The 20397-nt window shown below is 47.0% G+C and overlaps 1 protein-coding gene across 3 annotated transcripts in view; it reads right to left on the bottom strand.

The window, feature by feature from the left end:
* Positions 1-936: 936 nt before the first annotated feature.
* The window catches only part of PUSL1 (pseudouridine synthase like 1), a 58416-nt gene continuing 38955 nt past the window's right edge, over positions 937-20397 (bottom strand). For all 3 annotated transcript variants that reach the window (XM_081923837.1, XM_081923838.1, XM_081923836.1), the window contains exons 5-8: positions 20217-20390; positions 9845-9899; positions 2851-3013; positions 937-1301 (exon numbers count right to left, since the gene is read on the bottom strand). In XM_081923837.1, coding sequence (XP_081779963.1) covers positions 1258-1301; positions 2851-3013; positions 9845-9899; positions 20217-20390 — 436 coding nt within the window. In that variant the 3' untranslated portion in view covers positions 937-1257. The remainder of the gene's footprint in view (positions 1302-2850; positions 3014-9844; positions 9900-20216; positions 20391-20397) is intronic.

The raw sequence follows: 20397 nt of genomic DNA, 5'->3' as shown, positions 1-20397 counted from the left end.
GTTTAACTATATAAATTCTTTATACATCATATAAACACAACTCTTTTCACATTATCTAGTTGAGTAGAAGCAATTAAGGACCAACATTTAGAACAGGAAATACAAATAGATCAGTTCTTATATACGTAATGTCCAAACAGAAGCTTTTGTGTTCCACATATGTACAAATGAATCAGTGGTTGTATAAAGAATTTATATAGTTAAACACAGCCAGTTACATTGTGGGTATATTTGTTAGTTGAATTTACATAACTATTGGTTTGAAAGTGTTGTGTAAGGCATTTAAAAACAAGCACACACACTCTTTCCAATCAGTTTTGCAGTGCTCAGCCAGGAACCCAAAGCTGAGATTGACTAAGCCCATGGTGGGCTATTAGTAAGTCACCAGCAGGTTGCGTTTGGGTCACCCATTGTGCAGGTCAGGAATTGAGACCGCAGATAATACAAACCGCTGGTGCTGAGTTTCTAACTGGAAGCTTCGCATTATCTAATCTAGTTTATCTAACTTAAACTATTACTAAGATTATCTAACATAGCTGAACTAATTTGGCAATCTCTTCTACCCCTATCTTCTAGACAAACGATGATCAGGAAATGTGGTCCACAAAACAGGATATAAAAAAACAATTTCTGCAAGATGCTAACAGTAGCTGCTTATTTTGCACAATCAAAATCAACATATAGCCCATTTATGTGGCACCCACATGGCTTCACGCATGCTATCTTGCTGTAATCCTCATAACGGCTCTCTAAGGTAGGCCAGTAAGGATCACATCAGTTCTGCAGATGAGGCACAAAAGGCTTTGAAGTGAATGACTGCCAAAAAGGACCCCCTGGCGAGTTCCTGGCAGAGGCAGAGCTTAACCCCGAAACTGAAGCCACTCTGCTGCATCAAGACCTCACTGGCCAGGCAAGGCCCAGTCCGCCTCCTGTTCCCAGGCTTATCACTAGGGACTAGTGTGTTGTTCTAAAAGAATCAAGCAGAGATTCTCAGGATGTCATGTTCTGTCTTACACAGCATAAAACAGCCTGAGGTTCCAGTTCAAGAGCTTTGGGTTCAAATCCTGGTTCAAATGTAATTGCGCCCTAAGCACACCCTCACCCCAAATGTCTGGATATAGTTTGTTTTGTAGGGATGGGATATTGAAGAGTGTTCCACGTATGTATGTATGTGAATAGGTTTAAAGACATGTGGCCACATAACAGGAAAGAGGGTGCTCTCCTCCCCTGACCTCTCTCTGTTCCAGCATGGGGAGTTCAATTAGGCTGCCCTTCTGATTCCGTTTCGCTGATCTCCAAGTCTGCAAAGAGAAGAAGAGGGGAAAGACAGGCCTAGAGTCCGGTGTAACTTGGTAGCACTGGGAAGAGTCCATAGTTTGAATCTCATCTCTGCCACAAACTTGCTTGACAGCCTTAGGCAAGCCTCCAGCCTCCCCTTCTGCAACATGAGAGATGAGGATACTGACCTTCCTTGCCAGATTGTTGCACAAGCTTATTACAACTTGATGCCCAGGAAGAGCTTAAAAGTTCTATACAAATGCACCCCAATTTTGCAAATCACAACCAATCTTCAAGCGTATTTTCCCACCAGCCTTGTTTTCAAAACAGCGACAAAAAGAAGCAGAGCTCCAGTTCTCCGAGTGGCTTAATTCTTCACAGGGAACTCTGGGAATTCTTAGGAGACACCCCCGCCCCCCAAAGCTACATCTCTTCAGTACCCTTAACAAACTACAGTTTCCAGGATTCTTTGGGGAAGCCAGGACTGTTTGAAGCAGTATGATCTAAACAAATAAAAAAGAATCTAAATATCGTCTAAAAATGAGTTTGGCTCTGCTTTAAATGTATAGTGCAGCTGGGGCCAAAGAGAGAAAGGAAGAGTCCCTCTATCCATGTTTTCCACACAATGCAGACATTTTTAATTACTCTTCAACATTCCCTTCTTTTCTCCTAAGTTAAAAATCTTGAAATGCTTTAGCTTTTCTCAAGGGTACTCCTCTCCCCTCCTGTGACGTCCAGCAACTGATGATTTGGTTCCCCCTCCCCAGCTTCACAACACCCTTTCTGAGATATGGAGACTGAAGCTTCCTTATATACCAGGTGAAACAAAGGTTCCATATTATCTAATGACAGGCAGCCGCTCTCCAGGGTCTCTGGCAGAGAGGTCTCTCCCTCTTCTGCAACCTGATCCTTTTTAATGGGAGATTTTTATTTCATGTAAGAGGATCTCTGCCCCACTCTGTCCTTCAAATGCAGGCACACTGCAGCTTGTGATAATTAAAATCCAATTCATCACCCTGACACCACAACAGAGAACAGAAACAGTTTGGATTTTCCACCTTGCACACCAACAGATGTTTGGCTGGCATGGCTTAAATGCCTGCCTGAAACTCCCCTGTAGATCCTGCCTATGTCTCTTGGGGGGCTGACAGTTTTAAGAGGGGGGGGTGTTACTGAAAGCAACACATTCAATAGCCTATTGACTTTGCCATGTTAATTCACATCACAGAACCTTCAGAACACAAAAGAATTCCTCATAAAAATCCCAACTTTTAAGAATTCCTTGCACCCTACAAACACCAGTTCTCCAACAAAGTGTGGTGTTAAACAGCACCGCAGGACCTACTTCTTGCCTGAGATGCTCTATCTGCCTCTGAGCTGGACCACTTCAGGCAGGGGCAACCTGATGGCTGCGTGATGCACGCTCAGTTTTCGATTCATCTGCCTGCGCTTGAGACAAGTCTGCACAGGGTCTGGGATGCTGAGGGTTGCTGAGCCTGGGACCTTCTGCAGGCAAGGCTACTAAGCTAAGGATTCTGCGCCCCAGAAGCAAATGGGGGTTCCCAGACTAACCAGCTTCGCAGTACTCCACATCTTTGAGGAAGAGTCCATCGGGAGGCGCAATGGTGTTACTGGGGTAAGCCATCAGGTCCCTGATCTCCAAAAGCCTTTGCACCTGACAAGGTTCGAGGCGGCCCTGGCCGACGGACACCAAGACGCCAACCATTCTCCGCACCTGGCAAGGGAAGGAAGGGGAAGGTCAAAAACCAATGCGGCGCCAGACGAGTCCCACAATCTGTACCCATTGGGGCAAATCCAGGGGCTGTATCCCTTCTCAGTCAAGAGTCAACCCAACAGGATGAATCTATTGTTAGTCCTTGTCCAAGTACACTGGTACCTCGGGTTCCAAATGCTTCCGGTTACAAACTCTGCTAACCCAGAAGTAGTTGCTCCGAGTTGTGAACTTTGCCCCAGGATGAGAATGCAAATCACGGGCCGGCAGCACGGTGAGGCCCCATTGGCTAAAATGGTACCTCAGGTTAAGAATGGACCTCCAGAACGAATTAAGTTCGTAACCCGAGGTACCACTGTAGAGCCATTTAAATCAATGGGCTTAAGATAGTTGTGTCCATTCACTTCCATGGGTCTGACTCAGCATTATATCCAACATTAGACCTGGTCGGAGTTGCTAGACCCATTCAATTGTTTGTTCATTCAAAAGATTTCAGGGCAGTTCACAGAATAAAATACAAGATAAAACACAGAAGATAATTAAAACCAAAAGAACAGAACAATAACACACACGCCCTTCTCACAGTTATATTTAAAGGGCTGTAGGATATTAATCAGCAAAAGCCATGGAAGTGAATGGGCATGAACAGCCAATGGAACGCTGTGCAAATGGAATGTGCATTTTATTGACTTACACAATTAAGACCTTGGGGGGGGGGCTAAGTTCTCGATTTCTTAGGATCCCCCCTCTAATAATGACAAACCTCTAGGCCACCAGACACCAAGGGACTCTATTTCCCATCAACCCCAGCCAACAGCCAGGGGTGATGGGAGTTGCAGACCAGCACCATTGGGAAGGCTGTAGGCTCCCCATTTCCCCAATAAATAAATAAAAACTTGAAGAATGGCGGTGGTAAGACAACAAACATTTAAACAAATATTGACACTGTCCCATTGGATGAAAGAAGAAAATAAGCTTCTGACAATTAAGAGAGCTAGACGACACCAAACCAGCTGCCTCCATTGGTTCTAGCTTGCCAGATCTGAATATGCTTGGGAACAGCTTTCTGCATTTGTCTCTCTAGTCTAGGAGGGGTCAGATTCAAGGCAGGGGGTTGAACAAACCTCTGTGGTAGAATCTGCCCTGAGCAGCCACCGCCAGGGACAGGAAACAGTCACAGACATTGCTTCCAGGGGCTGCTTGTGGGCTTTAATGCCTTTTACAGTTCTTGCTCAGCTGTAGAAGGTCAGTGGGTTGCCTTGGCCAGGCTACTCCCTTTCAGACTGGCCCACCTCGCAGGCTTGTCATGAGGCTTGGCAGCGGGTGGGGAAGAACGACGGAGTCCCCATCTTGCGCCCCTTGGGAGGAAACAACTTGAAACAAACAGGCCTTTTCCTCCGACCCAGCAGAGCTGCTTTTATAAAAAGGTCACATGGGTCAAAGAACGCGGCAGCGCGAGCCTGTTAGTTTCAGAAAGGAAACTTTAGTTCACTGCTCTCTTTCCTTTTGGCGGGAGAGCGGAGGTGAGCGAGCGTGTGAACACCTCCGGTGTCACCGACTTCTGCTCTTGCAGACTCTTGTGGGTGGACCACAAGCAGAGCCAAAATGCTGGGCTCCCCCCGCCCCATTTTCCTGCAGCAGGATGTCGGATGGGTAAAAGAGGGAAGGGTCGAGGCTCAGTGGGAGAGTTATCTACTTGGCAGAGGATTCCAGATCTGCAAAGGATCCCAGATTCAATCCCCCACCATCTGCAGGTAGGGCTGGGAATGCCTCCCTGTCTAAGAACGTGGAGAGGCGCTGCCAGCCAGTGTAGGCAACACTAGTGAGGTGCATCTGTCTCCCTCATCACTGACTCTTAGGAGAACTATAAGGGCATTCCTGTTCCCTGTAAGGGCTGGAAGATCCTGGCTGTGGCAACCTTGGCAGGGTAATGCTTTTAGATGCTTAGGTGGTTTCTAAATATGTTTTAATTTCATTTTGAGTTGGGACTGCTTAAACGTTTCGATATTGCCTGCCCTGGCCTCCTTTAGGAACAAGGGCAGGAGAAAATAAAGCTAATAAAAAAGTAATAATGAAAGCAAGAGACAGCTTCCCACGTTTCTTCCTGGAGTTGGCAACCGTCTTGTTGGAGTTCGGATCAATGGATAGCTCTGTTGGTCAGAGTGTGGTGCTGATAACGCCAAGGTTGCGGGTTCGATCCCCATATGGGACAGCTGCGTATTGCAGGGGGCTGGACTAGATGATCATCAGGGTCCCTTCCAACTCTATGATTCTCTTATTCTATGACTTGCAGCGGTGCAGTGGCAAAGCGCAGGTCCCTTCCTGATAGTCACAGCCATGCGCCCTTCGAAGATTATAGAGTGATTTTATAATCATGAAATACTAATAATAATGGATACATTCCAACAATCAGTGCACATCTCCACGTGTTGCCTTTCGGCTACATCTACTATTTTTTTGTGGGGGAAAGGTTTTGGAGGTCTCCCAACATCTTCTTTCACAGCAACTTAAAGTTGTGTCTTCCTCGAAAGTCAACTGCATGCAACAGAACTTGCCCCCGCTCCCTTGAAACCAAAGCCTTTTGTGCTTTCAGTGTTCCTGAATGCTGAGCTTTGGGGCATGCAAACTCTTGGGCGTTATTCCTGCACAATCCTCAGTGGCTGACTCACCTCCTTTCACTTTGATTGGCTTCAATCAGCCCAAAACATGGGAAGATTTCTTCTCAGTGGCCAAAAACCTTTCTTTTTGTGCTGACTGGGCGATTCTTGGACCCAGGAGACAGAAACCACTATATTACGGCTGGTTTGGTGCCATTCCCAGGGAAGGGAGGGAGGGAGACCTGTTGGACTGGGACCTGGGAGGTAAAGGTAAAGGGACCCCTGACCATTAGGTCCAGTCATGACCGACTCTGGGGTGGTGGCGCTCATCTCGCTTTATTGGCCGAGGGAGCCGGCGTACAGCTTCCGGGTCATGTGGCCAGCAAGACTAAGCTGCTTCTGGCGAACCAGAGCAGCGCACGGAAACACCGTTTACCTTCCCGCCAGAGTGGTACCTATTTATCTACTTGCACTTTGAGGTGCTTTCGAACTGCTAGGTTGGCAGAAGCAGGGACCGAGCAATGGGAGCTCACCCCGGCGCGGGGATTCGAACCGCCGACCTTCTGATTGGCAAGTCCTAGGCTCTGTGGTTTAATCCACAGCGCCATCCGCGTCCCTTAGGGTTAAACCACAGAGACCAAGACAAACCTGGGAGACCAAGGTTCAAATCCCCACTCAGCCATGGGGCTCACAGGGTGACCATGGGGCCAGTCATTGCCTCTCAGCCTACCTTACCTCACAGGTTGTTGTGAGGATAACAAGGTGGTGGTTCTGTGTGGGCCACCTTAGAGGAAAGGTTTATGAACCTATGAATGAATTAATGAATGAATGAATGAGGGAGACTGTGTAGGTGGAAATGAAGGTGTGGATCAACAACACGTCAGACAAACCAAAAATAGCAGCCGCCCCTCTGTGAGATAACAACTTGGAAGGAAAAGGATGTGGTTCCTTCTGCCTCCCTTGCAGCTGCCCACATTCAGACGCAGGCTGTGGAAATCTGTGAGACAGCAGCTTTCTGGACCCTTCAGGAGGCTGCAGTTTTGGTGTATTTGCAGGGGCTTTATATACTCTGCTCTCCCACCCGGGGAAGGCCGCCCAGAGCAGCCAGTAACTAAATATTTCCTTTATAAATGTAAAACCCCAACCGCCGCCACCAAATTACAGCACTCCGAAAGTTCAAGGAGGGGACAGCGGTTGGCGGAAGAACAGGCCTTTTTGCATGCAAAAGAGCTCAAGACACTCCAGGTAGGGCTGGGAAAGACTCCCACACAGCTGCTGCCAGTCAGAGTAGATGATATGGAGCATGTGGGACAAATGTTCTGACCTATTGTAAATACAGCTTCCTGGGGGAGCATGCCAGATCTGAGGCTATGTGCATAAATTCCTAGCAATTAAGGAGGAAGGGGGCCATGTTGCTCAGTGGGTGGAGCATTTTTGCTGCATGCCTAAGTTTCAACCCACCACATCTTTAGGAAGGGCTGGGAAAGACCCCCTGGAGGTGGCCATAGGAACACTGGAAGCTGGTTTATTACTGAATCAAACAACTGGCCCATCTATGCTCAGTATTGTTTACACTGATTAGCAGCAGCTCTCCAGAGTTTTCAAGGCAGGGAGTCTCTCCCAGCTGGGATTGAACCTGGGACCTTCAGCAATCAAAGCAGATGCTCTGCCACTGAGCCACAGCCTTTCCCCAAGGTTGGCACAGATGGGACTGAGCTAGATGAGCCAGTGAAAGACAGATTGCTATGTTCCTCAGGAGTAACTGCAGCTCAGCGGCATGCAGGTTCAATCCCTGACAACTCTGGCCAAAAGGACCAGGTAGGAAAGATACTTGACTGCAGCTCTCAGCAGTCCCAGCCTCTGGGATCATTAGCAGCTGGAGTCCAGCAACATCTGGAAGGCCAGAGGTTCCCCTCTCCCTGAATACTGCAGGGTTTTGGGGGGAGCCACAGGCCAACACAAACAGCAATTCTAGCATTCACCACCAGAGGGAACCGTCCTCCGACACTTTGATGCTTCTATTCAACATTTCTCATTTAAATCTCTCTCTCTCTATCCATGCCATGCATTTAAAGCACATGGCTTCCACTCAAAGTACTTTCCTCCTTACAGAGCTACAATTCCCACTGCTCTTAACAAACTACAGTTCCCAGGATTCTTTGGGGAACTATATAAATGTGTGCCAAGCGCACTTTAAATACATAGTGTGGATCTGCTGTTTCCTGCCTACGGTTCTTTGGAGCTGTAGTTTATCTAACCAAGGGGCAAACACTGATGCCCGTTCACCAAGTACTGACATGCCACAGCGTGGGCATAAAACCAGAGGGGGCGGCAGTGAGAAGACTGTGTCAACTTCCTTGGGTTTCTGATCCAGTGTAGATGTTCCATTTAAAGAGTTAAATAACTCTCAGCCCTTCATCGGATGAGGCTATGAGACAGTGTTACATAGACACTTGCCTCAAAAGAAAATTTTGCACCGAGGCCCTGCAATTCGAACCCTGTGCCCAAGGCAAGCTGGACTCTGCAACCCAGACTCTGCAACCCAGACCAGCAAATTACCACGCACTCCACTGTATAATTCGTCCTCTGTGTTTGCATTCTTGTCGTGTAAGTGCAAAAAGGGAGACTAGTGTCCCACAAATCATGGGAAACAATCAAGAGGTACAGAAAACTTTTTTTTGAGTTGGGGCAGCAGTGGGATCTGTCTGCAGAGCTGATGGGAGAACTAGACACATGCCCATCTCAACTTCAAGGTCCCAAACTTTCTGCAGCAATTGCCAGTGATCTAAGGAACTGCCTATTCTGGGCTAAGAAAGCAGGGGGAGCTACCAACTGCCACCATGCAAGGACTCTTCCATGAAATGTGCTCAACATGCAAGCTACCAGGCTGCGAAAGGGAGAAGCTGACGGCTTGTGCTACGTCCAACAGCCCTGACATGGCAGCTATTTTGTGGTTGCCACCCAGAGCACCCTCTCAAAACTTTAAACATTGACCCCCAAAAGACCACCAGCCTTTTCTTTAATCCAAGATTAGGGGGGTCCTATAACAACACTGGTGTTGTTAGGATGCGGGTGGTGCTGTGGGTTAAACCACAGAGCCTAGGACTTGCTGATCAGAAGGTCAGCGGTTCGATTTCCTGCGACGCGGTGAGCTCCCGTTGCTCGGTCCCTGCTCCTGCCAACCTAGCAGTTCGAAAGCACGTCAAAGTGCAAGTAGATAAATAGGTACCGCTCCAGCGGGAAAGTAAACGGTGTTTCCGTGTGCTGCTCTGGTTCGCCAGAAGCAGCTTAGTCATGCTGGCCACATGACCCGGAAGCTGTACGCCGGCTCCCTCGGCCAATAAAGCGAGATGCGCGCCGCAACCCCAGAGTCGGCCACGACTGGACCTAACGGTCAGGGGTCCCTTTACCTTACAACAACACATTCCAAGTCCTAACACACACACACACACACACACACACACACAGAAAAGTGAACTTGCAATCTCTGCTGCATTCTTTCTCCCAAATATAAAGTACTATTCTAGTTCTTTATATTCTGAATGAGGGCCTGAATTAAAATGGAGCAAAGGAGGCTGCCTCACACCAAGTTGGAACGTTGCTCTATCTAGCTCGGTACTGTCCGCACTGACTGGCAGCAGCTCCCCAGAGTTTTCAAGGCAGGGAGTCTCTCCTAGCCTTACCTGGATATGCTGCTGGGGATTGAACCCAGGACTTTCTGCACTCAAAGCAGATGCTCTGCCACTGAGCCACAGCCTTTCCCCAAGGTTGGTACAGATGAGACTGAGCTACATGACCCAGTGGTGGCAGCCACCGGATACGGGGATTAAACCAATTCACAGCGAGGGATCGGTCTAGCAGTACTGGTCACAATGGCTACGTCGAACTTCCAGGTTCAGAGGCAGTATACAGGGAAGCAGCAACAGGAGTGAGTTATCACCTTCATTTCTTAGATTCTCAAATCAGGATCACCAGCTCAACAACATTCTACAGTTCATACGAGTCGTAGAATTGGGACTCCAAAGATCACATAGCACAACTCACTCCCCAGAGCAGGATCTGCTGTGCCACCATTTGATGAAGCCTGCCTCGTGTGCAAACTACCAGGTCACAATATGGAGAAGGTGTTCAGAGCAGGACCCAAAGATACCAAACGCTGAAGATAAAAAGGGAGTGTAAAAACTGGGTTCAGGCCAGTTTAAAACTGGCTTTTGTGGGGAGTTAGCTTTCACAGTACCTGTTTGTAGAGAAAAGAGGGGGCTGTAAACTCCATCTCCCAAAACCTCAAATGGCTGGAAAAAAGCAAAGAGGAAAAAATGTTAGAGATAAAACAATCAGGATGAACAGAAGGAAGCACTTTTTCAACACTGTGCACTGTTCAACTCTGGAACTCGCTTCTGCAGGATGGATTTTTGCTACCACTCTGGGTGTTCCCAAGACCTCCTGAAGAATGATGTGGGCCCATCAGCTGACAGGCAGGAGGAGTGCACCAAAATCAGTTTCAAAAATGAGTTTCCCAACTGTTTCTTTGCTAGAACAAGGCATGCTCTCGCTGCCTATCAGCTGACTGGCACTGAGGGCGCACCTTGCTCCAACAAAGAAGCTCACCGTAAACATGCATGTGGGGCAGGTGGGTGTGCTAAAGCTGGATTCGGACTGTGGGCTGGAGCATCCCCACCCATGTTGTCAGGCCAGATTGGTGGCAGCGGACCAGCTGTTTCGCGGGGCATCTCGCCGGCCCTGATGAAGCGTCAAGAGCCTTTTGATGCCCAGCAGACCCAGCAGCGCCCTTCACCTTAGCAGTGAGGGTCAGGAATGGAACCTCCAGGGACAGAGGCAGTATACCTCTGACCACCTGGGCACAAGCGACAGGGGTACAGCCACTGCCTTCATGCTGGGGGAAATCCGATGTACGCAGGGTAAGCTTCTAATAAACCAAGCAGCTCAGAAGCCACTTCAGCAACATATTTTAAGTAGGAGTGGACGGATCTGTCGATTTCTACTCCCTGCCACTTTCATGTGTGGAGTTGATACTTTTTAGTTGATTTTCATGTGTAACAATTTATTTCTTGCTGCATTAGAGCATATTTGGACTAGCTGTTCACTAGGTCTTACAATACGGAATTCCTTGTGTATTTTTTCGTAGCTGATTATTATGGGTAGTGTTTGTTTTGATGCTAAAGATGTTCAATTTAGTTGGTAATTCTGTCTTACAGAATTTGGCAGTCCTCTTGGTTTTTTGTTTTGTTTTGCTTTGTTTTTAAAGATTAAGATGTTTTCACCCAGGTCACAAACCATTTAGAGACGTGTTTAAATATACCTTTGGAACTCCCTGCTTATTGATAGCAGGCAGGCACCCTTGTGGTACCCTCTTTGACACCTGCTAAAAACATTTCTGTTTAGACAAGCCTGCCCAGTTGCTGATATGAACTTTCATCTGTTTCTACTATATTATCAATTTAGATTTTCAAAAGTCTTAAATTATTGCTGTTAATTTTTCCTATTGGTAATATTATCATTTTATCTTTTTTGTAAAATCCCTTTGGGGCTTTGTTTTTCAATCTCTCAACCAATTTATAAATCTTATGAAATAATACAAACATAACAAATAAGCAATATATAACTTGTCCAAGTGGACAATAACTAAAATCCAGGTCGGATCCATCTCATTTCTGTATATAAGGGTGTTGTTGTTTTTTTGAAGTTAATATTCACACTATTTTTGTATGCCTTTTTCAAAAAACATTTCCGCACACGTTCTACCATTTAAAAAACACCAAGACTTCAGATTTAGCAAGCATTTTGACATATTGTCTGAGAAGGTAATGGCAGAACTCATAGACGTGCATATGTTAAAAAGTAACTGCTTTCTGACCAGCATGTTAAATCCAGGAAACGTGAACTTTGCATTAAAAACAAAAAGCTGCAAGTCAAATGAAACACTTGAACTTTCTCAATTTTTTGAGTGCAGCGTTTGTATAATCTCCTCTGGCAAAAAAAATGAAAATGAAAATCTGGGTCCGTCAAGGAAGAAAAGAAACTCACTGGACCTTTGTAAGTGGAGGCTGGTCCATCAGGGCGAAGGGGGCAGTGCCCCACCAAGCGCAATCTGGACTCAGCCAGCCACCACCTGCCTGACTTCTTACAACCCATCCGCTTCCACCTCCCTTAAGTTTCAGGTGCTGTCCTTGCAGAACTCAGCAGGGAGGAGGATAGGGACACACCAAACAGTGGCTCTGGCGCCACCTACTGTTGGGCTCCCTGCCTTCCTCCGCACCAGTTCCAATGGGCACCATCCGCCTTTTGCCCGTGAGAGTGTTTGTTAGGCTCAGGTCCACCTTTTGCAGAAACATCTGCCTGCTCACTGTGAGGACAGGATGTTGGGCTAGCCGAACTGTTGGCCTGACCCCCAGCAGCCAGGCTCCATTAGCTATTTGTGATAATATATACAGTGGTACCTCGGGTTAAGTACTTAATTCGTTCCGGAGGTCCGTTCTTAACCTGAAACTGTTCTTAACCCGAAGCACCACTTTAGCTAATGGGGCCTCCCGCTGCCATTGCGCGATTTCTGTTCTCATCCTGAAGCAAAGTTTTCCTGCACTATTCCTGGGTTAGCGGAGTCTGTAACCTGAAGCGTATGTAACCCGAGGTACCACTGTATACCGTACTTTTCCGTGTATAAGACTAGGTTTTTTTCTTTAAAAATTATGCTAAAAAGTGGTGGCTGTCTTATACATGGATAGCGCATAGTGCAAATTTCTTAAATTTGAGTCCCCCCAAATAGGGGGTGTCTTATACATGGAAAAATATGGTCTCTCTCTCTCTCTCTCTCTCTCTGAGTGTGACTTATACAAATAGTTAAATATAAATCTATAAACTTGTCAGGCTGGCAACACTTGAACAACAAATATTATTCACAAAGTCCTCCAGACGGCGCCTGCATGAAGTCCCCACACCTCTCAGTTTCACAGTCAAGATAGAAGTAACTGAATAACCAGCCAACTGCCAATTTCCAACTGCCACCTCCTTTCCCCAATACCATCTATTCCTTGTGAAATACATTCCCAATGAAATTACATTACAAATACTGACATGCTCTTCTTTTTTTGGAGGGGAGGGAATTGGGAGCCGGGGTCAAGGCCCCCTGGTATCTGCTTGCGTGCGAGAACAGAGGACAGCAGCCCAGATTAAGGGCCCCGGCCTGCTTTTAGTGACTCACGAAGAGCCCGAGGCCTCTGCCTAAATCTTTCAGTGACCGAAAATATAAGCGATTCAGCCCTAATGGGAAGCAGGCGCAACAAAGCGCGATCGATAGGCTGCTCCCTCCCGCCTCCCCGCTTGCGAGGAGAAAGGATTATGGTTCCACTTAAAATCCTTCTTTAAAGCTGGGAGGGAAACGATGGGTCCAAATCTGCGAGCCGGCAAAGAGCACCCCAAATCTATCTTCGGCCTCAGTGCTTGGGATTAATCTGCCAACTGAGGTCTTTGTTTTTTCCACAGGGCGAATTGGGGCAGGCTGTAAATTGGCAAGGTGTATGAAAGGCCGCTGTCACCGTTTGTTGTTGTTTAGTTGTTTAGTCGTATCCGACTCTTTGTGACCCCCTGGACCAGAGCACGCCAGGCACTCCTGTCTTCCACTGCCTCCCGCAGTTTGGTCAAACTTATGTTGGTAGCTTCGAGAACACTGTCCAACCATCTCGTCCTCTGTTGTCCCCTTCTCCTTGTGCCCTCCATCTTTCCCAACATCAGGGTCTTTTCCAGGGAGTCTTCTCTTCTCATGAGGTGGCCAAAGTATTGGAGCCTCAGCTTCACGATCTGTCCTTCCAGTGAGCACTCAGGGCTGATTTCTTTCAGAATGGATAGGTTTGATCTTCTTGCAGTCCATGGGACTCTCAAGAGTCTCCTCCAGCACCATAATTCAAAAGCATCAATTCTTCGGCAATCAGCCTTCTTTATGGTCCAGCTCTCACTTCCATACATCACTACTGGGAAAACCATAGTTTTAACTATATGGACCTTTGTTGGCAAGGTGATGTCACTGCTTTTTAAGATGCTGTCTAGGTTTGTCATTGCTTTTCTCCCAAGAAGCAGGCGTCTTTTAATTTTGTGACTGCTGTCACCATCTGCAGTGATCACGGAGCCCAAGAAAGTAAAATCTCTCACTGCCTCATGGATCACTACCTTGCCGTGGCGAAGGGGCTTGAATAACTCAGAGAAGCTATGAGCTATGCCGTGCAGGGCTACCCAAGATGAACAGGTCATAGTGGAGAGTTTTCACCAAACGTGATCCACATGGAGCAGGAACCGGCAAGCCACTCCAGTATCCCTGCCAAGAAAACTCCATGGACAAAGACAACAGGCTGTTACCGTTAGCTCTTGTCTTTTGTTCACCATCCCCCAAAAAGGCTGTAGAGCAAGCTTGGCCAAGTTTACTCCCAACCTAAGGCTTACTTTGGATTGAGGGGCTAGAAGCAGTCACTGCCTGCTTCATTCCCATGGAGGGCTTGGCAGAACCAGCCTTGAGGACTAGTAATTTTATTTTTTATTTTTTTTAAGCCACCACTTGCTTATTTGTGTGGCGGGGTTGACAGAACAACCCTTGAGGACAAATAACTTAACAAAAAAAAAACCACCACTTGCTTATTTGCAGAACAACCTTTAACGATGCGTTACATTTTTACTACTATTACTAATAATAATCCACTGTGTCTTTATTTGTGGGGAGGGTTCTCCAGAAGAATCTTGAGGACTAGGAACTTAAAACAAAAATGGAAACACCACCACCATGGAAGTCAAAAGGTTTACGTTTTTTATGCCGACCTGCAGGATTCATGGCATGTTGTTTTCCAGGCCTCCCGCTTCTAACAATTCAGCCAAAAATAAATAGTGCTGACAAGGGAGAGGGAGGGATAATAGGTCTGTAATCACCTAGCATGTGATTTCATGAGGGAGGCAGCTTTCCATCCCCCCTCTCTCTCTCTGGGCTCTTTCAGATGGGTTTTTAAAAGAATGTGATTTCCTCGCTCAGCAGTCTAGGGTGGGATAACAGAAAAGTCAGCAAATCTGACAGCGTTTAAAGCTCAGAGGGTTTCCAGCAGTCAGGGAACCGGGCAGGCGGCACAGCCAGGTGGTAAAGCTTCGCCTGGACTGTACCACTTGCAGCAGCGCCATGGGGGGGGGGGAGAGAGAAAATATGGCGGAGACCAAATCCACCCCCTCCCCTGAATTCATCATTCCATTCACAGGCAACATTTGGGGAGGGGTCATTCCACTAATTGTTACTTCATGTTCTTTCATGATGCCACCACCCTGGTAAAATCTACCCGTGCCAACACAAGGAAAATATAATTTATTTATTGTATTTCACAAAATTTATATGCCACTTACAGTCATACCTTGGGTTACAGACGCTTCATGTTGCATTTTTTTGGGTTACGGACCGCCGAAACACGGAAGTACTGGAACGGGTTACTTCTGGGTTTCGGTGCTCGTGCAAAAGCACTAAATTGCGCTTTGTGCATGCACAGAAGCACTGAATCGTAATCCGTGCATGCGCTGGCGCGGGTTGCAAATGTGCATCCCACACATGTTTGCAACCCGAGCGTCCACTGTAGTTTTAAAAAACCCTAAAACTAAAACCTCAAAGCGGTTTCCAAAAAGAATGAAATAATCAGTTTTTAAAATAATAATAATAATAATAATAATAATAATAATCCTTTAAATATATCCAATAAGAGAACAATGAACAAGAACATCAGAAAATCCCTGTTGGACTGGGCCAAAGGATCTGGTCTCCACAGCAACCAACAAGATGTTAATTAGGGAAGCCTGAAAGCAGGAGCTGAGTGCAACATCAGCACTGTCCAATTTGTGATTCCCAGAGACTGGCATTCAGGAGCATTTCTGCTTCCAGCTGTGGAGGCAGAGCATAGCCATCATGGCTAATAGCCACAATTTGTCCCCTCCTCCATGAATTTGTCCCATGCTCTTTTAAAGCCATCCGTACTGGAGGCTGCAGGAGTGAGTTCCACAGTTCCACTATGCGCTGCATGAAGAAATCCTTTCTTTTATCTCTCCTGAATCTTCCAGCCATCAGCTTCACTGGATACCCATGAGTTCTGAGTGTTATGAGGGAGGGAGAAAAAAGTTCCCCCACCCACTTTTTCCACGCCATGAATATTTTAAACACTTGTACTACTACTTGCCCCCTACTCCAGCTTTCCCTAAAGTAAAAAGTCCCAAATTCTGCAACTTTTCCTCATGAGAGCAAGTTGCTCCACCCCCTCGATCATTTGCTTTTATTCATTTCATGAAAATCAGACACCACTTAAGACTGTAAGAAACCAACAACCTCAAAGCACTTTACAAATAAAGAGGAAACCAAAAGATTGGTTCTTCTCTTAATCCTGAAACTTTTCCAGCCCTACAATATCCTTTTTTCGAGGTGCGGCAAACCACACGCTCCTTTAAAATATCCGTTCCTTTCTGCCCCGAATCAGCTGAAAGTTGGTAGTAAGTGATGTTTGCTGATAACAATTATTTTATTATTGAACAAAATCTATACATAGCTTGATTGCTAAAAACAACAACTCCAAAACCTCAACGCGATGTACAACCCCCGCCCCCGGAAAATAAAGAAAAAAATTACAATAGTTTAAAACATTCCAAATATTAAAATACTTTGAATGGGTTGAAATCCACATCAACTTTCTAAGCACCTCATGTCAACTTTTCCCTTTTGTTAAAGGGAAATTCCCTTATTCCAAATAGGATTCCTCGCAAGAAAAGGGAAAAATTGACAGCTATGACCTGGGTAGGTTTGTCTAAACTAGAATTTTAGCAGGTGCCAAAAAGAGTGCGGTGAAGGTGGCTGCCTGATATCATGAGGCAGGCAGTTCCAAAGTGTAAGCGACGGCACATGAAACGGTCACAGAGCCCTTACAAATGTGGAACAGGTGTTACGTGGCACCTGCAGTAATGCCAATGGATAACGGAAACAATGACCTTGGATAGGGTCTCTCCCTCCATGGAGGGTCTTCCACCTGTGTGCGAAGCCCTCGCTCTGAAATTCCTGGGTTGCGCAAGAGAGCCTGTCAACACCCACCTGCAATTCCATGACTATTATTCAATCCGTTTTCGGATCACATGGAGACTTTGCTCTGAGACAGCTGGTCTTTCTCCTACAACCTGGCAATGCCCAGCGGGCCCAGGAAAGAGAAACAATAGGAATCGTGTTGCTTTTCTCTTTTTGAAAATGCAAGATTCCTCACTCTCCTCCTGCGCCCCCTCCTCCCCACCCGCCTCCAGCATCCTGTTCAAACGGTTGGCACCCTTAACGCTCAATTTTCTTTGTTTATTCTGAACAAGAATTAATCTGCCTTTATTGGGAGTTATGGGATAAGCTGGGGGGGTGGAGAGAAAGACAATCTGTTACGAAGGGTTGTCCTACGCAAAGCAGACCCGCTGAAATTAATGGGCATGATTTACTTAGGTTAAAGGTAAAGGGACCCCTGACCATTAGGTCCAGTCGTGACCAACTCTGGGGTTGCGGCGCTCATCTCGCTTTATTGGCCGAGGGAGCCAGAGTACAGCTTCCGGGTCACGTGGCCAGCATGACTAAGCCGCTTCTGGCGAACCAGAGCAGCGCACAGAAACGCTGTTTACCTTCCCGCCGGAGCGGTACCTATTTATCTACTTGCACTTGATGTGCTTTCGAACTGCTAGGTGGACAGGAGCAGGGACCGAGCAACCAGAGCTCACCCTGTCGCAGGGATTCGAACCGCCGACCTTCTGATCGGCAAGTCCTAGGCTCTGTGCCACCCGCGTCCCTCACTTAGGTTAGTGGGTTCTCAATCTCTTTTCCTCTGGGCCACACTTTCAAAATAAAGAAAAATTGCACGCACCACACCAGTTTTGCTGGCACCATCCTCATAATAAAAACTACCGCAGAGATATCAACATTTCTGAAAGTAGGAGTTCCACAGGGTTCTAATTGTAGAGACAAGCTCCTAGTCCTGAAGGACGTGGTGGAGAAATGTGAGCAGGGTTTCGTTCAATCTCTGAATCTAAGAGGCAGGTTTCGGCAGGGGCTGCTGGCAGGCGAGGTGGCACTTCAGCACCACAGACAGCTCCCTGCCCCTCCATTCCCCACTCCTCTTCTGCCTTGACAGCTGCTTCCTCTGGCTCCCTCTTTGCCAAATAAAACAGACACGTCCACACAACTCCTTGAAAGACCTCCGCTTCTGAAAGCAGGGCAGACAATGCGGGATAACCTTGGGAACGCACTTATCCTTCGACACGGCGAGAAAAAAGGCCCCTGCATTATAGTAATCCAAGTTCGTTTTCCTTATTTTTTCCCCCCTCTCTCCTTTCTCTTTCCAACAATGTGCTTCCAAGTAGAATTACTCCGTGTCCTTCCAGTTTCAAATAATCCTCCTATTCTCTCTCCCCCCCCCCCCGGCTTTCTCGCTTCCCCTTCGAACAATGGAGTGCGGCTTCCGAACCCAGCGTCTTAAGGGCATCTGTTGGAAACAGGCCTTTTCTCTTGAGCAGGGGAGTTGCTAAGCAACTCTTGAGAGGGGATTGGCAACGTCCCATCAAGAGGAACATCGAGGCCATGATCCTGAGCTTCAGTGCTGTGGTGCGCCGTAATGGGCTGTCTGTGGCCACCTGTTTCTGTCCACATACGCTGTCGAGGGACAGGAGCTGGGGAGCAAAGATGACTGAAAGGGAGTTCCAATGCTTCCAATGAAGGGTCGTAGCTCAGTGGTTAGAGCATCTATCTATCTATCTATCTATCATCTGTTGGACTCTCAGGTCAAGGGCTGCGATCAGCTACACGTAACTCGGCAGTAACGCAGCTGTCTTCATGCAGAAGTTCAATCCACAGTGTGTCCAGGTAGGTCTCCCGCCCGAACCCCTGGAGACCCACTGCCAGTTTGTATTTGCAGCCCTGCATCAGTAGACGGTGGAGAGCTATGGGACCACCTCTCCCGGTATGCCCTGCAGAGGACCTTTAGATCCATAAATAGCAACACCCTAGAGGTCCCGGGCCCTAAGGAAGTTAGATTAGCTTCAATCAGAGCCAGGGCCTTTTCATCTCTGGCTCCGGCCTGGTGGAACGCTCTGTCTCATGAGACCATGGCCCTGCGGAATCTGATTTCTTTCTGCAGGGCCTGTAAGACAGAGTTGTTCCTCCTGGCCTTTGGCTTGGAATCAACTTGATCCCCTCCCCATCTTTCCTTTTTCCTTTCCCCTTCTGTGATGGAACTCCTATTTGGGGACTTCCCTGGGTTTTTTTCTGGCCCACGTAGAACCAGTCTGGATAGTTGGCCTTGGTGAAGACTTGATGTTTTCATCCCCCAAAAGTTTTTGATTTGAGTTTCCACTGAAATGAAGCTGCATTTTAATGTTGTACTTTAATATCTTGTTTTTACGTTGTATTTTAATCAATTGTTTTTATACCTGGTGTTAGCCGCCCTGAGCACAGTCTTGGCTGGGGAGGGCGGGATATAACTAAATTATAATTTATTATTATTATTATTATTATTATTATTATTATTATTATTATTATTTATTATGTCATAAGAGAAGCTCACTGATGGACTGACAATCACTGATGGATTGACTTCCTTCCATGAAGCGGGTCCCAGGTTCAGGACTGGGGTGCCCCCTGCCTGAAACCTTGAGGAGCCGCTGCCAGTCAGTGTTGACAATACCAAGACAGATGGATCAAGGGGTCTGACTCTGTATCAGCCTTACTAGGTTCCTGTAGGAGGCGTGAGAGAGGCTTCTAGAATGGAGAAGAGAGAGAGCTATGCATTGGAATTGACAAGGCTACGTTTAAAATGGATGAACACAACTAACTTGGGTCGGTTGATTTCAGTGGGTGTATCCTTGAGCATCCTTTTAGGTGGAAACAACCCAGAGCAGCACATCTGCAACCCTGCCATGGCAAGGACACTATTGAACTGGGTGGATTGAGGGTCTAACTTGAGGCAAGGGACCTTCCTTTGATTCTATCCCCTGCATTCCTCCTGCAAAAGTAATCAGCAAACAACGGGAATGAATTGTTCAAAAACAGCAAACAAGCAAGCAAACAAACGATATAGAATTAATGGGTCACATCCAACTAACACTGCACACACCCCAAACATTTAAAGCATGTGCACACCCAAGAATCCTGGGAACTGTAGTTTGTTAAGGGAAATTGGCACTTGGAAGGGTAAACTACAGTTCTCAGGATTTTTTTTAGGGGGCTGTTGAGGAGATGGGCTTTAAATGTATAGTGCGTACACAGTCTAAGACCTACTCAGAGAAGACCCATTGGAATGAATGGACCTAAGTTAGTCATACAATCATCAAAGCAGAAGGGACCCTCAGGATCATCTAGTCCTACCCCCTGCAATGCAGGAATATGTAGCTGTCCCATACAGGAATTGAAACTGCCACCTTGGGGTTATCAGCACCATGCTCTAACCAACTACCATATCCATTAATGTCAATGGACCTACTCTGAATAGGGCTAGCACTGAATGCAACCCATTATTTTATTTTTAATGGGTCCACTGAACCTGGCCTCCCACCATAAGACCCCCCAGTGATGTTACCTGTCTTTGCTGTGCTCCGAGAGAAAGCCAGGAACAGGTCTGACCTCCACCCGCGAAAGCCTCTTAACTGGGTCTCGTTTGGGGAGCTCCGAAGAGGCTGAGCGAAAGGTGCTGAAGTCATGGGTGCCCAGCAGGAAGGCCGCTGCCTCCTGCATGGCCAGCGGGTTCAGATGGCTGAAGT

The sequence above is a fragment of the Podarcis melisellensis genome (assembly GCF_964234715.1).
Source record: "Podarcis melisellensis genome assembly, chromosome: 8".
Lineage (NCBI taxonomy): Eukaryota > Metazoa > Chordata > Lepidosauria > Squamata > Lacertidae > Podarcis > Podarcis melisellensis.
The sequence above is the reverse complement of the archived record's forward strand: the minus strand, read 5'-3'. Positions and strand labels throughout refer to the sequence as shown.